The sequence below is a fragment of the Corvus moneduloides genome, chromosome 4 (genome assembly GCF_009650955.1).
Source record: "Corvus moneduloides isolate bCorMon1 chromosome 4, bCorMon1.pri, whole genome shotgun sequence".
NCBI classification, from domain to species: Eukaryota; Metazoa; Chordata; class Aves; order Passeriformes; family Corvidae; genus Corvus; species Corvus moneduloides.
The window spans coordinates 61,250,562-61,264,800 of NC_045479.1; the positions used below are offsets into that span (position 1 = coordinate 61,250,562).

The window sequence follows — 14,239 nt, forward strand, 5'->3', positions numbered from 1 at the left end:
TTTTGTAATCAGGAAAGAAAACAAGGCAAGACATGGAGTATTAAGTCATCGTTTATAATTGTTTTTCTTCAGATTAAAATAATTTTATAAAATCTTGTCAGGTTTGCTTATTTTATGTGAGGTTCTTAGACAGAACTTGCATTATACATGCTCACACTCAGAAAAGATTATTTCACCCCGTGTATTTACTGTCATTATTCTTTTGAGTATGTTCCACTTGATTCTGTAAAGCAGTAAATGTGCCAGAGGAAATATCAAAGGTGAAGATATTGAATGCTGCTAGTGTTACGAAAGATAAATAAGCTGAAAGTGTTGACATGACAGCCTGAGATACCACAAGAAGCTGTGGGTTTTCTCTACTCCAGAACTGCTTTCAAGCCATGGTCTTTCCTACAGCAAGATGGGAGGGCAAGGAAGGGCTGAAATAAAATACTGAATGAAAAGAAAATATTTTCAGCTTTTACCAGCAAACATTTCTACCCTGATGTGCTTTTCACTCATTTGGTTGCTCAGCAGGGACAGGAGATCTCATTCACTGGTGAGAAAGCACATCTGTGTATGCTGCCATTCCCAAAGGCGCTCAGAGGATGTGACCATGTCTGCTGGAGGTGCAGAGCTCTTCTAGGGGAAAACTACCACTGGAGGAGGCAGTGGGCACTGAATGCTTCTGTCCGTGACTCTGCTTTGTTTCCTCTTCTTCTCTCCTGCTCTTACATGCACCTGCCAAAGGTACATCCAGATTCATCCTGCCTTTGGGTCCGGTTTGCACACCTTATGGCCACCTTTTGCTTTACAGCTGAGATAGAGCGAAAAATCTCATCTGACTATTTGGCTGTTCAAATCAGGGGTCAGTTGGGAGGCACCTTGGAGTCTCATGCACTCTGGCTTAACAGCAAAGCAGAGTTCATTTTGGGAGATGAAGTCAGTTCCTGCCTTAAGGGGCTGGTGAAGATAATCCCCTGTCCTCAGACTCCTCTTTCTGCTTTTGCAATCTCAGCCCAGCCTGGCCTGGTGTTTCTGATTGCCATGCTGAGGGCTTGGCAGCCGGTTTTGTTGCTGCAGTCAGCTCTTTCCTCTTCTCTGAAGGCTCTTTTTTGCTTGATGCCTCTGGTCTTTCTGTCCCTTGGCCACTGTTTTCTGTGGCACTGGATGTTACCTGCACAGCTAGCATTGGCTGAAGGGGCTCATTGCTCTTCTTCCACCTCCGGGCCCCCGACTGTGTATTGAACTCGTACACTCTGCCAGTAACTTGCAAGAACAAAAAGACAACAGGTTAAAATCATTCTTGCTTTAGCAGATTGGGACATGGCCATTCTTAGCATGGGGTTGAACTGAGAAATGTGAAGCACTTGGAATTCAGCCAAACTGGGGAGGTGGCCCTGAAAGGGAAAGCGTCATTTCTATGGGGACCTGGGCGTTGCAGTGGCTGCTTAGAGGAGACGCTGGCTGTTCTGCCGCTATAAGAATTGTCTCTGCAGTTCGGGGAACAGAGATATTTAAAACATTCCCATTCCAAAAAAACCCTCAACTTTCTTATCACCCTATAACTCTATCCAGGTTCCAGCTACCAAGGATTAACATGGGCAGTGTAACAAACACATCCATTGTCGTGAGGACAAAACTTCTATCTTTGGCCATACTGAGCACGACCATTATATATGTCTGTGCCTATTTTGTCATGTAGAGTTGCCTACCAGAGGCAGTAAAACCTGCTTAGGAGCACAATAGGCCACATACATCTTCAGCTCATCCGGACTGACCCAGGATTTGGAGATCCAGTGAGTCTTGGCTGCATGCGTTCCTTCTCCATTTGCACAAAATGCTTTCCTCCAGGCTTGCCATGCGCATTGCCGTTAATAGAGTGAAGCACTGTGTGTTTTGTACAAGTACATATTCTCTCATTTATAAAAAATATTGTTAAATTTGTGTTGTTTAGCACACATGTCTACCTTTCCTTGTCAGAAAGATTTCTGTCTCTATTCAGGGTTTATGGCTAATTTCTACTTGCACATTAAAAGCAAATATATCTTCTCCTTCAGTTCATTGCTACTAGAGATAAGTCAAAAAATTGCTGTGTGTCCTGTGTGATTGCCTCACAGTCTAAAGCACTGTATCTTGCTAAACAGAGAATCAGGAGCTATAATGGCACTTTCTGTAAACATTAGTAATAGGAGACAAACAGAAGACCATTAAGGCTTGGAAAGAAACAGTGTCTACGTGTTACTACATGTTGCAGTTTGTATCAGAATTAATGATTTATGACGCATTAACACAATTTGAGCAACTCAAGATGAAACTGGATCTCTTTACATGTTATTTTTTCTGACTGCTTACAAGGCAGACATGTTAAAGCAGCCCAGATCAGGAAACAGCTTCTGACCATCCCTCTTAATCATATTCAACCGATGATGTCCTGGGAATTATTAAATCTCATTTCCAAACAAGCAATTTTGATCCTCTAGGGTTTGGGATGAGCTGTGGAGAAGAGAGGGGAGGAATGGGGAGCACACATTTCCCTGCTGCCCCCCAGAGCTGTGTTGCAGCTTAATGCTTGTGTCAGGCACAACACGAATGCTGTGGCTCTGCATGACAGTTTGGATGGGCTCAGACATCCTTAAGTCCAGTATGGTCAGGTTTGTTGAGAAAGGGAGCCCCAGCTATCCTGCAAGAGCGCTGGAAAGCAGCTCTTGCAGTAGCCTAGAGACTATCCATTTTTAGTATGTTACAAATGCAGTTACTCAGGGAAAAAGCAGGGATTTTGGAGCCCATTCCTCCAGATCTCTATAAATAGCAGGTGAGCTTGGACCTGGATCAAACTGGCCTTGAGCAGCCTTGTGGATGGGCTTAATTGCACAGTAGGGTCCCACTTGTTTGCCCAAACTGTGTTTCAGTCTCCATGCCTAGTGTTTCCCATTAGCTCAAGGCATCCAACAGCCCTGAGCCAGCTAATAAGAAACACAAGTTACAGGCACTTGGGTGGAAATTGGCCAGATGAATCCAAGCCTTGAAACAAGCCTGCCTTCTGGGTGATTTCTAGACCTATTGTTTTAGACCTATTTTCAGATCTATTTGTTAAAAACCTATTTTGACTGATTGTCACATTTTACCAGCTCCCCATCTCTATGCTGGGGCCATCAGCCATTAGGGACAGGGCTGGGCACCCTAATTCCAGGCCAAGCATCAAACTAAGGGGCTCAGGCAGGGGCTGTGTTTCAGGGCAATGAGGTAAGCCAGATCAACCCTTAGGAAAACAAAAATATTTTTCCTGCAATGAGCTCTGCTGCAGAGCAGTGGCTGTCACCTGGGGAGCTGGATAAGCACACACCTCCCAGATCATCCTGAGGTTTGTAGCTTTTGCCTTATTTTCGCTTTTCCCAGCTGGTTAATCAGATATGCTCAGAGTCAGCACAGCTGGAGCCTGGTGACACAATCAGTAGCTGTTGCCTGCTGATGGCCTTCCCTTTTCTCCCCAACAAGCGATGCCTGAGCCTTGGATAAACAGCAGCAATGCACTGTTGCTGCAAGGGAAGAGGTTTGTACAGGAGCCAGTAATTCACCCACCCACCCACCCTGCATCCAGGGAAAGGTTTAGGAGATGAAGGCAGTACTTCTGCAGTGACATTAACCTCCTGGCCATTTCCCAGACATGAGAAGAGTGAGACCACGTAGTTATGACAGCACCAGATCAAGAGACTTGCAGCAAATTCCTCCTCCTTTTCCACCTTCCTATACCACATCCATATATGCCAGTTTAGCAGAGGAGTAGTGAACAGTCTGACCATCAGATGTGTGCTTTCAAGGACCATAAGTATATTCTACCATTATGAATGCTACTAAGGCACTGTCTTGATTCTCACTATCTGTGAGATATAGCTCCCATTCCTTGGAAACAGCTAACCTGAAATATGAAAAACCAATGTTGAACCATATTTAAATCAACTAATCCAGTTTGTTTCCAGCCTAATATTCATATTCCCTGTTAATTGCTTTTTATTACCTGGGTCTATGGCTTCTCCATCAAAGACAGTGTTTAGCTCTGTCATTGTCTGTGAAGAAACACAAAATGTGAAATGAAACCTGTGAATTCGCCAAGTCAGAAGGAGGAGCAGTGACTTGGAAATGGTGACCTACGTGAATGGAGGTAGATTTGTATGACTTGTATATTGCATTCCTTTAGGATGGGTTTAATCTAAACCGGCAACAAGAGCCATTTGTGGTGTAGGGTTTCCCCACTAGATGTTCAAAGGAGAATTAATAAGACATGCTAAATGCCTCCACGTGTGTAGCCACAAGAGGGTCTCCTCCTGTAGATACAAAAATGCTGCTAGCAAGGATTTTCTTGCTATTTTCTAAGTCCGTGAGAGACTTTTCTCTCTCACAGAAGAGGTAGCAGAGTTCTGTAAACAGCCAAACACCTGCAACCTTGAAAAGTCTTGTTTATGGTACAGTAGAAAAATATTTTGACAATGGATGTTTTAGGATTTTAGCCAATCACCCCAAGGGGTGTCTGATCCTTTGTCCAATTAGACTATGAAGAAAAAAGTCTACAAAAGAGTTTGTAAAATAATTAAATAAATCAATCTTGCTGCACAATTCCTGCCTGCTGGATCTTCTCCTCCTCCCTATGGCTGCAGGACACGGTGATACACCCTAGGGCCCAGGCCTGCGGTAATATTTGGTGGGGTAATATCCTCCACCCAGAGTGGGCTTGGGAATCCCCTCTCTGAAAAACTTGGGGGGAGGGAGTTCACTAATCAAAGTGCCTTGCATAGATTCACAGAATATCCTGAGTTGGAAGGGACCCACAAGGATCATCAAAGTCCAGCTCCTGGACCTGCAAAGGACCACTCCAGGAATCACACCACATGCCTGAGAGCATGACAGCCTTTGTGCAATAATGTCTATGAAAAGCAAGGAGCCCTGAGATCCAGGAGCAAAGAAACATCTCCAACAGTGGAAACATCTATGATGTTTTGCTGCAAACAGCTTATCAAGGCCAAACTCTTTACAGTTTGGGTATGCTGGCATATCTTACTGGTTGCACTCAGGTGGGTCAGAGTTGGCTGCACAGGTCAGTGGTGTCTCAGCAGTGCACCACTGCCATCAGTGAAGCTGGGGCACTTGTCATCCCACCTCTGCAGCAAGTCTCCCTGTCCCTGTTGTGGGCACAGCCTGCCTGACCTCCCAAGTACAGCATTTTGGCACTTGGAAGCAAAGGGGCCCCAGGGCAGGTGAGCACCCCTCACACCCCATGTTGTTTCCAAACACAGAGGCCAGTTGGGACAATGAAATGTTTTGCACTTGAGGGCAATCCTTTTTTCCTTGCCTATCATTTTTATATTCTCTGGAAAACAGACACCTTTCATAGAAAGGGTCCTATGATCGTATTGCATGATGAGGCTGGCAAAACTGGGGTTTGATTTGAGGCCAGCAGTACTTACCACAACCACTTCTTTCTTAGGCTTCTTCTTTTCTACAGAAAGGAAAATGCACATTATTAATAACCAGAATTTTCTGATGATGACTATAGACACTAAAGCCAAGATATCCTCAAAGAAATAGACATTCTTGCTACTCAAATGCTGAGACATCTTAAATGAGCCTTACTTCTTTTCAAATGCTGAGTGACAATCCACAGTTGCCAGTGACTAATCAAAAGTCTAGCCTTGAAAAGTCAGTAATGAATGAATAACAGTGGTTTATTAAACAGGTTTCCATTTCTAAATAATACAAAAAAATACAGAAATTCACCTTTGGGAATATCTGAACAAGAAATGTAGATTATTGTTTTCCATGAATGTTTGTAGTTGCAAAGCTTGTGTCAAATATCAGCTTGGAGACAAAACATGGAAGAGCTGCATTTTCAGTCAAGTAAAACTCGGATTGAAGAACAATTTGGTTGTGTGTCAATTTGCCACACTATTAACTCATCCCACATGCAAACAAACACAGCAGCAGTGCCATGGGCATCTCGACAGCATGGATTTGTGGATGATACCCAACTACTTGCTATGATTTCTTCTTGCTCACTCCTTGCCAATTTGTTTAATGGCCTTTCTTTGGAGAACTGTGCCTGACCACAAATGTGCTTTGTGGCCAGGTGTGCAAAACTCTGAGGTGCTGCATGTGGATCTCAACCTGAGCATTGATGGGAAACCTGTTCTGTCTGGCCTTTGCTGCCCAGCATCTGGGAACCAGTTTTTCAGAAAGCAAAAAAAATCATTTTTCGGAAACCAGCCAACACTGAAATGTCTCAAACTGGGCAACCAAGAGAACAGTTAATTTTGTGGGGTTTGTTAGTCCTGTGTTTTTTCCAGTTGGGAGACACTGACTGAGGAAAGGGGGAATTACAAAACCAGGGTCCTACTGAGCCCATATGAGCAATGCTCTCTAGCAGAAACGTAATGGGACTAAAAGGAGCAAGACTCCTTAAAAAAACCATGCCTTTCCATGTGCAATTTATCTCCCTGCTAAGTTATACAACCCCTTTAAAAGGACCAATACTTCAAAATAAATCTTTATGTACATGAACTAATGGTGTCAAGGGAGAAAATGAAGGGATCAGAGAACACGGAATTAGAGTGGAGAGGACTTTTGAAGGTGCTATAGATGGATGAGATTATTTTTTAACAGATAGTGTATAAATTGTGTGTGAAAAATACAGTTATTCTTTAGCATCTGTGCCAGAATACCAGACTGGGTATTCTGAATCTGGGTTTTGCCTAATAGCTGATAGATTTGAAGACTAAAAGGGCCATGAAATCACTTTGTCAAGCCTCACATAATTGGCCAGGATTATCTAATCTCAGTACCCTTCTACTGTGTCAATTTTTTATCTAGAAATTAATTTACATATTTTACACTGAATCAAAAACAAGGTCTTGTTCTGAAGCATTAAAATATAGAAAAGAGGTACACACCTGGAGCGTTTATCCTGTAATGAAAAGAAGATTAAGAGTGTAGTTATCAAATGTCATAGTTTTGCCTACACAAAAAAATCATAGTTTTTGTTCTCTTTCACTTGGCAAGAAGGATGTGTTTCCTCAAATTCTGAGATTTGCTTGATTTGTTTGGTTTCTGGTTTTGCTTTCACAGAAAGCCTGTATCATTTAATGCCGCTCTCAAACAAGAAAACAGCCCTGAGCATTGCTGTAACAGTTCTTCAAGAAGGAATGCTATTAAAATAATAAAGTCTTATTGATGATAGCATAATGGATTTATGTAAGCTGGGAAAATATATTTTCAGATATTGTCATTTTTTCCATTCTTGGAGGAAGGTCAATTTTTTGGATCTGATGTGCTCAGAGAATACCTTTTAAAATATTTGAAAGGTTGTAAATGTTTTTGAAAACATAGAAATTGCTTTTTAATGGGAGAGCCTGGCTTCCAATAAATCATTTCCCCAATTAATAAATAATAGCAGTATCTTAGATTCATTTGTCATTTTTTTTCACAAGCTGGTAAATGCTTTGCACACACGATTTGAGCTATAGTCACAGTCATATAGTACCTCTTTACATTTAATCTAACTTCTAAATTGTTGTCCAGATCCTGAGAATACTTCTAGAAATCCCGGGGTTTTTTTAATTCCAGCCACTTAAAGGACTGCTTATCTTTGTTTTGTGAAGAACAAAGTCAATTTAGAGGCAGCCAGGTTCCAGCCCACTGAGAAGGCAGCAAGCAGGGATCTCTGCACTTCCCACAGTGACTCAGAGCTGGTCCCAGGTGCTTCCATGCCTTTTGCCAAGCACGAGCACTTAGAGGTACTGTGAAGCTTTATGGGCCAGAGCCTTGTAACTGGCTTGGGTAAAACTCCCGGAAATCAGCAGAAGTTTTGCCAGAACAACAAATCTGGCATGAGAACCAGTATTTGCAAGGAACACTGGGATCTGTAGCTGAGAGGGAGGAAAATGCATCCAGTAACTACCTAGATAGGAGCTCCCTTGGAGTGGGAGTCAAATACAAACCAAAATATTTGTGGTCAGCAGAGTCTGGCACAGGCTCTGACTGAGGCTCATGAGCGTAGTTGCCTTTAGAGGTCATAATTGCTAATTCCACTTCCACCTTCTGCTAACGTTAATGTTACTAAACCATGAAAAAAAAGCCATGGACACATTTCCTGGATTTCATAACATTAACACAAATATCACTGTAGCTTGTATTAGCATTTACTGCAGTACAGGGCATGCCGCTATAAAAGATTTAAATCATCGATATCATCACGGCTGAAAGGCCTGAGCCATTTCTGTCATTGCCAGGTGCTGCTGGGGACTTCCCCAGGGTGACACGTAAGAGGACTCACAGAGGCGCTCTCCCTGCCGGAGGGCAGCGGGTGCGGAGCCGCGTCAGCAGCAGGAGCCCCAGGTAGCCCAGCAGCCCGAGGAGCAGCAAACTGCCGAGGGTGATGACGAATGGCACGTACCACGCCGACGGAGAGTAGAGGTTTTCCCTTTTTGTCACAACAGTGAAGCCAGGCTTTTAAAACAAGACAGGAAGAGTTCCTCAAGGCTGCGTACCGACACCAACAGCACCTTTCATCTGGCTGAACTTCTGCACTGAGGCACCCGGCCCGAGCTTGCCCTGGGGCTCTGCAGATGATGGGCAGAGGGAGATGGAGGGAGACAGTGATTCATCCTATGTGCCTGCCTGCTGACCGCCAAGGCATCTCAGATGGCTGGGATGGACCACTGAGCTCCTGGGGCAACCAAAGGCAGGTGAAATGGAGCCCACCCACAAGGAAAAGGGGAGGTTCCAGATCATGTTTCAATATCTTATATTAACACAAGCATGTCATGGAGAAGTTTAAAAGCCTGAGAGGCAGCCTGTAAGCACACTGTTGGAGGGTGGGCAAGTTCAGGGAATACTACCATTACTGAGATAATGTTTTCTTGTTATCTAAGGCAAAACTGGAAGTAGGTCATCTTCACAGCAGTGATCATCCAGTCTGCTTTGTAAGAGTTGAACCCTAAGGAACTGGGTTATTGTATAAAAAGAAATGAAACTCCTTCTTTTTTACCCAGTGACTTGTTCCAGAAAGGAAAAGCACACTTCCTGAGCAGTTGCAATCTCCCACATCTTCCTGAGTGTCAGGAGACACATCTCTGAGCTGGCATATCACTTGGTGCTAGCAACCCATTCATTAAGGTCCCATCATGAAACTATCCTCACACATTTCAGACATTACTCATTTGCTCTACCTGGTTCATTACCTAGTGTGGTACTATTAGTTTTGATCACCTACTGAAGTTTTTATTTAATTTTCTGTAAGACGTTTGTAACAACAATGAGTACGAAACTGAGCAGGCTATCTATTTCTTTCTAGTTTAAGGATAATTTTGAAATAACCTACTTAGTCTTGTCAAAAAAAGATACATCCAATGCTTAGAGAAACTCTCAAATAATATCACCACCACCACCACTTTATTCTCATTTGAACTAAAGTCACAAGAGACTTTTTGTGACGGGGTTTCTTTTCTACACTACCAGCTTTCCAGTATCTGACTCACTGAGTCGCTGCACTGAACACATGTAAAGGGTAGTGATGGGAGAACTTGCTCTAATGGAAGTGTTCTTCTGGAAAATAGCCTGAAAGTGGAAGGCTGGTATCTCTAGGGAGACAGATTTAATGCTGTGGTATGTGGTTGAGACTGTTTGTATTTGTGGTAAAGCACGGGAAAGAAATACAGAATAAGTTTATTCAGCTTAACTTTTCATTTCCACATCAAGTAGGGGGAGTAGAAGGCAGTGAAAAAATCATTTATTCCTTCCCAAAAGAGCATTAGATAATAACAGGGTTATTAATCAGTCTGAAAATTTGGATCTAAGCATTTTCATAGCAAAGCAACCAGACTTGCATGTGCTGTTAGCTGGATTCTTTGGTTCTGGCTCAGTTACCAGTAGCCTCTAGAAGATCCAGACCATTTTACTGCAAAAGGGTCTTTTACTACTTCACTTGGAAACTCATATTTTCATTCCTGCATGCAAGAGAGAAAAGGGTAATGCCATCTGCAGGCAGGCAGGGAATGGATGGACTCTGGATGATGGACAATGGTGCAGCCAGGCCTGAAGGGGTGACTGCTACAAGGATAGGGACAGAGTGGTCAGTACCCTGAGGCTGTGTTACATCTATAGGCAAGACAAAAGCAAGCTCTCTTCACATCTTGCACCAGCCTGATGGAAATCAGCTTCAAAATTAAACTGGTAAGCCAGAGCTCAACTGGGACGGCTGTGCAGAGAAGTGAATTCTATTGCTGGGACACAGGCCCACACCTCCACAGGCTGTGCAGGGTTAGATCCCACTCGGGCTGCCAAAAGCTGTGCAGGCTTCCTCAGCTCAGCTATGGACCACCATATGGGCAGGGAGCTCAGGAAAGACCCATCCCACCCCTCTGGATTTGCTGTCTGAAACACTGAAAACTCAGTGACACTCTGAGGCTGTGCACAACTGCGTCAGTTCTTGACATGCTGCTCCAAGTTTTACACGACAGTGACCTCAGGGATGGGAAAAGGACCCTTTCAAGTGATGAGGATTTCTTGTTGTTGTTGTTGTCTGTTTCAACTTTGGTAGGCACAGATTAATGCGCTCCAATGATAAAGAAGCACAAAGAACTGCAAGGCAGCTGGGGCAGTGAATAGCTATGAATAAAAAAAGAGGTAGTGCAAAATGCATGAGGTAATTTTAAGGTTCCAGACAAAGGATAATCCCTGCTCTTTCCTTATTAATAAAGCTGCCAAAATCTTTAACTTTCCAGTTGCATGGTAATGGCAGCATGCCCGGTCCTCTGGCTTCCTGCCCTTTTTGTTTTAGAAACTGAAATACAAAACACATGTTATGACGCTGTACCTGGGACTAATCCTTCATCACTAAGCACGTCAACCATCTCTGGCTTCATCATAAGAGCACAGGGCTCAGAACCTCCCAGCACTAGATGTACTCTAGGTTTTTGCTTTCCTTTTGCATACATCTATCCTCTTTTTTCCACTCCTGTGGAGATTAGTCCATAAAAGAAATGCAGAACTGGACAAAAGTTTTAGTGAACTTACTGTAGTGGTAGTGACAGTAGTTGGGTTTGGGATAACTCTGATGCTTAAAGTCACTGTTCCAGTTTTAATTGAGTGTGTAGTTTTGTCCCTGGCAGATACTAAATTGTCATCTGTTATGTGGACGCGCAGACTGTAAATCCAGTTTGTATCAAGCCCACTCTCATAGTCAAACTTTGATGCGAGAATCAGACGAGATGTGTTGGAGCCAGCACTTGGTGAAAAGATGAAATGATTGTTCTTATTGCCTGCAAAAAGGTAACACCAATATGCAAAAATATTTACTTTAATTCCACATCAATGTGTGTAACAAATGGTGAAGTGTGGTGAAATGTCAATGGCAAGAAGGGTTCCTTGAGCTGCCTTGTACCATATAAAATAATTTAAAACAATGCAGTCACAAAAGCATTACAATATAGAGTAAGACCCTCTATGGGGACATAGCAGAGAGGAGGCTGTGGAAACACTTCAGAGCCATAGGGCACACAAGAGGTCACCTGAATGACCTGAACTTACAGCCTGGGGAGCACCCAACAACAGCCAGCTGGGGTGAGGACCCTGCACTGTGGCAGGGGTCATTCTGCTACTGGGGTGTTCCTGGAGTGTAGCTCCAGCCTCTCTCCATGGCTTCTCCATCTGCCCAGAGGCAGTGGCCTTTGAAGAGGTCCCCCAGAAGAGAGTTCATGACTCAGTGACATTGGTTGCCTCCAGTGCTTTGTCAGCAGCATGGGGCAGGGAGGAGAGTTCAGAAATACTGGCTCCCCACCCCTTGCTTTCTGTCCATTGTAGCTGGAGAGCTGCTCATGGCCTGGGCTGCAGGCAGACTTGACCTTGAAGGCCATGCCTATTTTACAGTGCCTATTTTACAGCCATGAGATGCTCTGTGGCTCAGAGGCCAATGCATGACACAGCTCAGGTCTGTAGCGCCAGGACACCAGTGTGGTCAGACACTGATTTATCAACATAGCCATTGTATGGATTCATGTGTCAATACTATGTCCACAGAGCTCCTTCTGTGGCATCAAGGGACTGCAATAGGACAGATTCTCTCTTTTGATGCTCACAGCTTTTTACTGACACCTGGACATTCTGCTCCCTTCTTCACAGCAGTCACCTCAGCAACAAAAGGAGGAATTGCCCCAAGACAGTGCATTCCCATTTTTGTGAAGCTGTCATCCCATACCACTGCAGTTTTCCAAGTGGATGCAGCTGATCATGAAGTTCAAACAAGGATTCTTAAAATGAGGGTTTATTGCATATAGCATGGACCTACGACATGCAGGTTCGAGCAGTTGTTTTCAACAGTGCACCAGCATCTAGAGGTGAGATATGCAGAGTAATAGAACTTTCCATCATTTCTCAAGATTTACTCAGCAGTAGTTGGAAGAGAAATTTGACACTGCACACCCTTCCAGCTCATTCTTCCCAAGTTCTTTTCAACTGTGTAATTAATAGCTGATTAATTAATGTGGAATGCAATCCAGCCTTGCAAGGGAGTGGTTCTAGCTGCTACCACCAGTAGTACCAGTAGCCAGCTTGTGCAGAGAGCAGCAATGTAATGATGTGCAAAATTTGTGGATCACAGCTAGCTCACCATGAAAAGTAGCACACAAACTATATTAGACTTTTGTTTATAAATGTAAGTGCAGCATCTGCATTCACTATTTTTTTTCACTGCTCCCACACTGTGACACAGTACCTTCATTAATGAAGTAACGGAAAGACCTGGGATCAGAATCACGATCTTGACATTCAATCCTGAAGCCATTAATATTGGTCCCAACAGCTAAGCTGACTGGGATTTGAAGTGAGAAGAAATTGGGTGAACAAACTGGTTCTTCATCATTTACTTCCAAAACACTCACAGTTACCTGGAAGAAAAGAGGAATAGCAAGCTGAAGCTGCTTCCATGTGCTGAGACAGAATTTTATTCATTTCAGAAACTGTTTGGCTTTGCCCATTTTGTTCTTTTGATCAACAGCTTTTGAAGAGCACTGAAGTCCCCTTTCAACCTAGTTCCTGCCAGAAAATGTCTGTGATTCAATTCTTGTGATCAGCACTCTTCTGGGATCATGTTCCTTAACCTGAGCCATCTTCCAAAAGTGAGGGGTTTTCAAGCTGATATGTCTGACTGTTTGAATAACCTGAATTGTGTTATTGTTAAAATGAGATATAATAATAGTAACACATAATCATTAAACTCCCTTCCAAAACTCTCAATTTGCTTCACAATCATTAGTTAGGCTTCTTAACATATTTAATAACCATTCAGAGCATGATCCATGGAAGGAAGAGTGTTTATAGACTGTTTCCAGTGAGAAAGAAATGCTGGTAATGGCCTCCTGCATGGCTGAGAGCACCCACAGAAGCACCAGATGTGTTTGATGTCATCTGGGAATAGCTAGATAAAAGAAAAAGTTACCCTTCTTAAAGTCCTTTCTTCTAATGTCTGTTAGTCAGGCAACAGACAAGTTTGACATTGTTAAAAGCTTCTGATGCTGAATTGTCATTTACCATCACCTTGAAGCATTATACATGATAAAGAGATTAAACATCTCCTAGCTAGCAACTCTATGGGCGGTGCTTGGCTGGAATGAAAAGCAAGCCTAGTACCTGTGTCACCCCAAGAGATCTGCAAAAATCAAATGTAAAGCAGTCATGAGGAGGAAAATGTGAAAAGAAGTAAAAGTGAGTCTGTCTGTGAGGGACAATGGGGTTGTTTGAAAGAAATAACTATAAAATACCTTTGTGGATATACCATCTGTAATTTTTCTTCTGAATAAAATAGGTCTGGGCAGCAAACCTAAGCACAACCCTGCTGTTTAAAGTTATCTTGGTACCTGGCATGGTCTTAGCTCCTGCCAGACAGCACCATCAGGGAAAAAAGTAGTTCATGGTCAGGGCAAGGTACAACTCCAGCAGGCCAAGCAGACACAACTCTACTGGGCTGGCCCTCTGACATTAACCCAAGAGGCTGCCCAAGCCCTCCTCCCATCCACATCCTCTCTGTACTGCTCCATCAAAACACAACTCTGATGCACTGCAACACAATTCTCACATGGACACTTTGCAGGGAAAGAAAAATCACAGACAAAATCAAATGTGTATTTGAGGGCCAAGGGACACTACACAGGTTCCAAAAAGGATTTGTCACTAAACATGGCTACAACTAGGTTGTGCTACCTGGCTTCAAGACCCT

The 14,239-nt window shown here is 43.3% G+C and overlaps 1 protein-coding gene across 1 annotated transcript in view; it reads right to left on the reverse strand.

Annotated features, from left to right (window-relative positions):
- Positions 1–260: 260 nt before the first annotated feature.
- CDHR3 (cadherin related family member 3) overlaps positions 261–14,239 on the reverse strand; it is a 35,405-nt gene continuing 21,426 nt past the window's right edge. The window contains exons 13-19 of the mRNA XM_032107472.1: positions 12,740–12,911; positions 11,044–11,288; positions 8,303–8,475; positions 6,921–6,934; positions 5,442–5,473; positions 3,998–4,046; positions 261–1,248 (exon numbers count right to left, since the gene is read on the reverse strand). Coding sequence (XP_031963363.1) covers positions 935–1,248; positions 3,998–4,046; positions 5,442–5,473; positions 6,921–6,934; positions 8,303–8,475; positions 11,044–11,288; positions 12,740–12,911 — 999 coding nt within the window. The 3' untranslated portion in view covers positions 261–934. The remainder of the gene's footprint in view (positions 1,249–3,997; positions 4,047–5,441; positions 5,474–6,920; positions 6,935–8,302; positions 8,476–11,043; positions 11,289–12,739; positions 12,912–14,239) is intronic.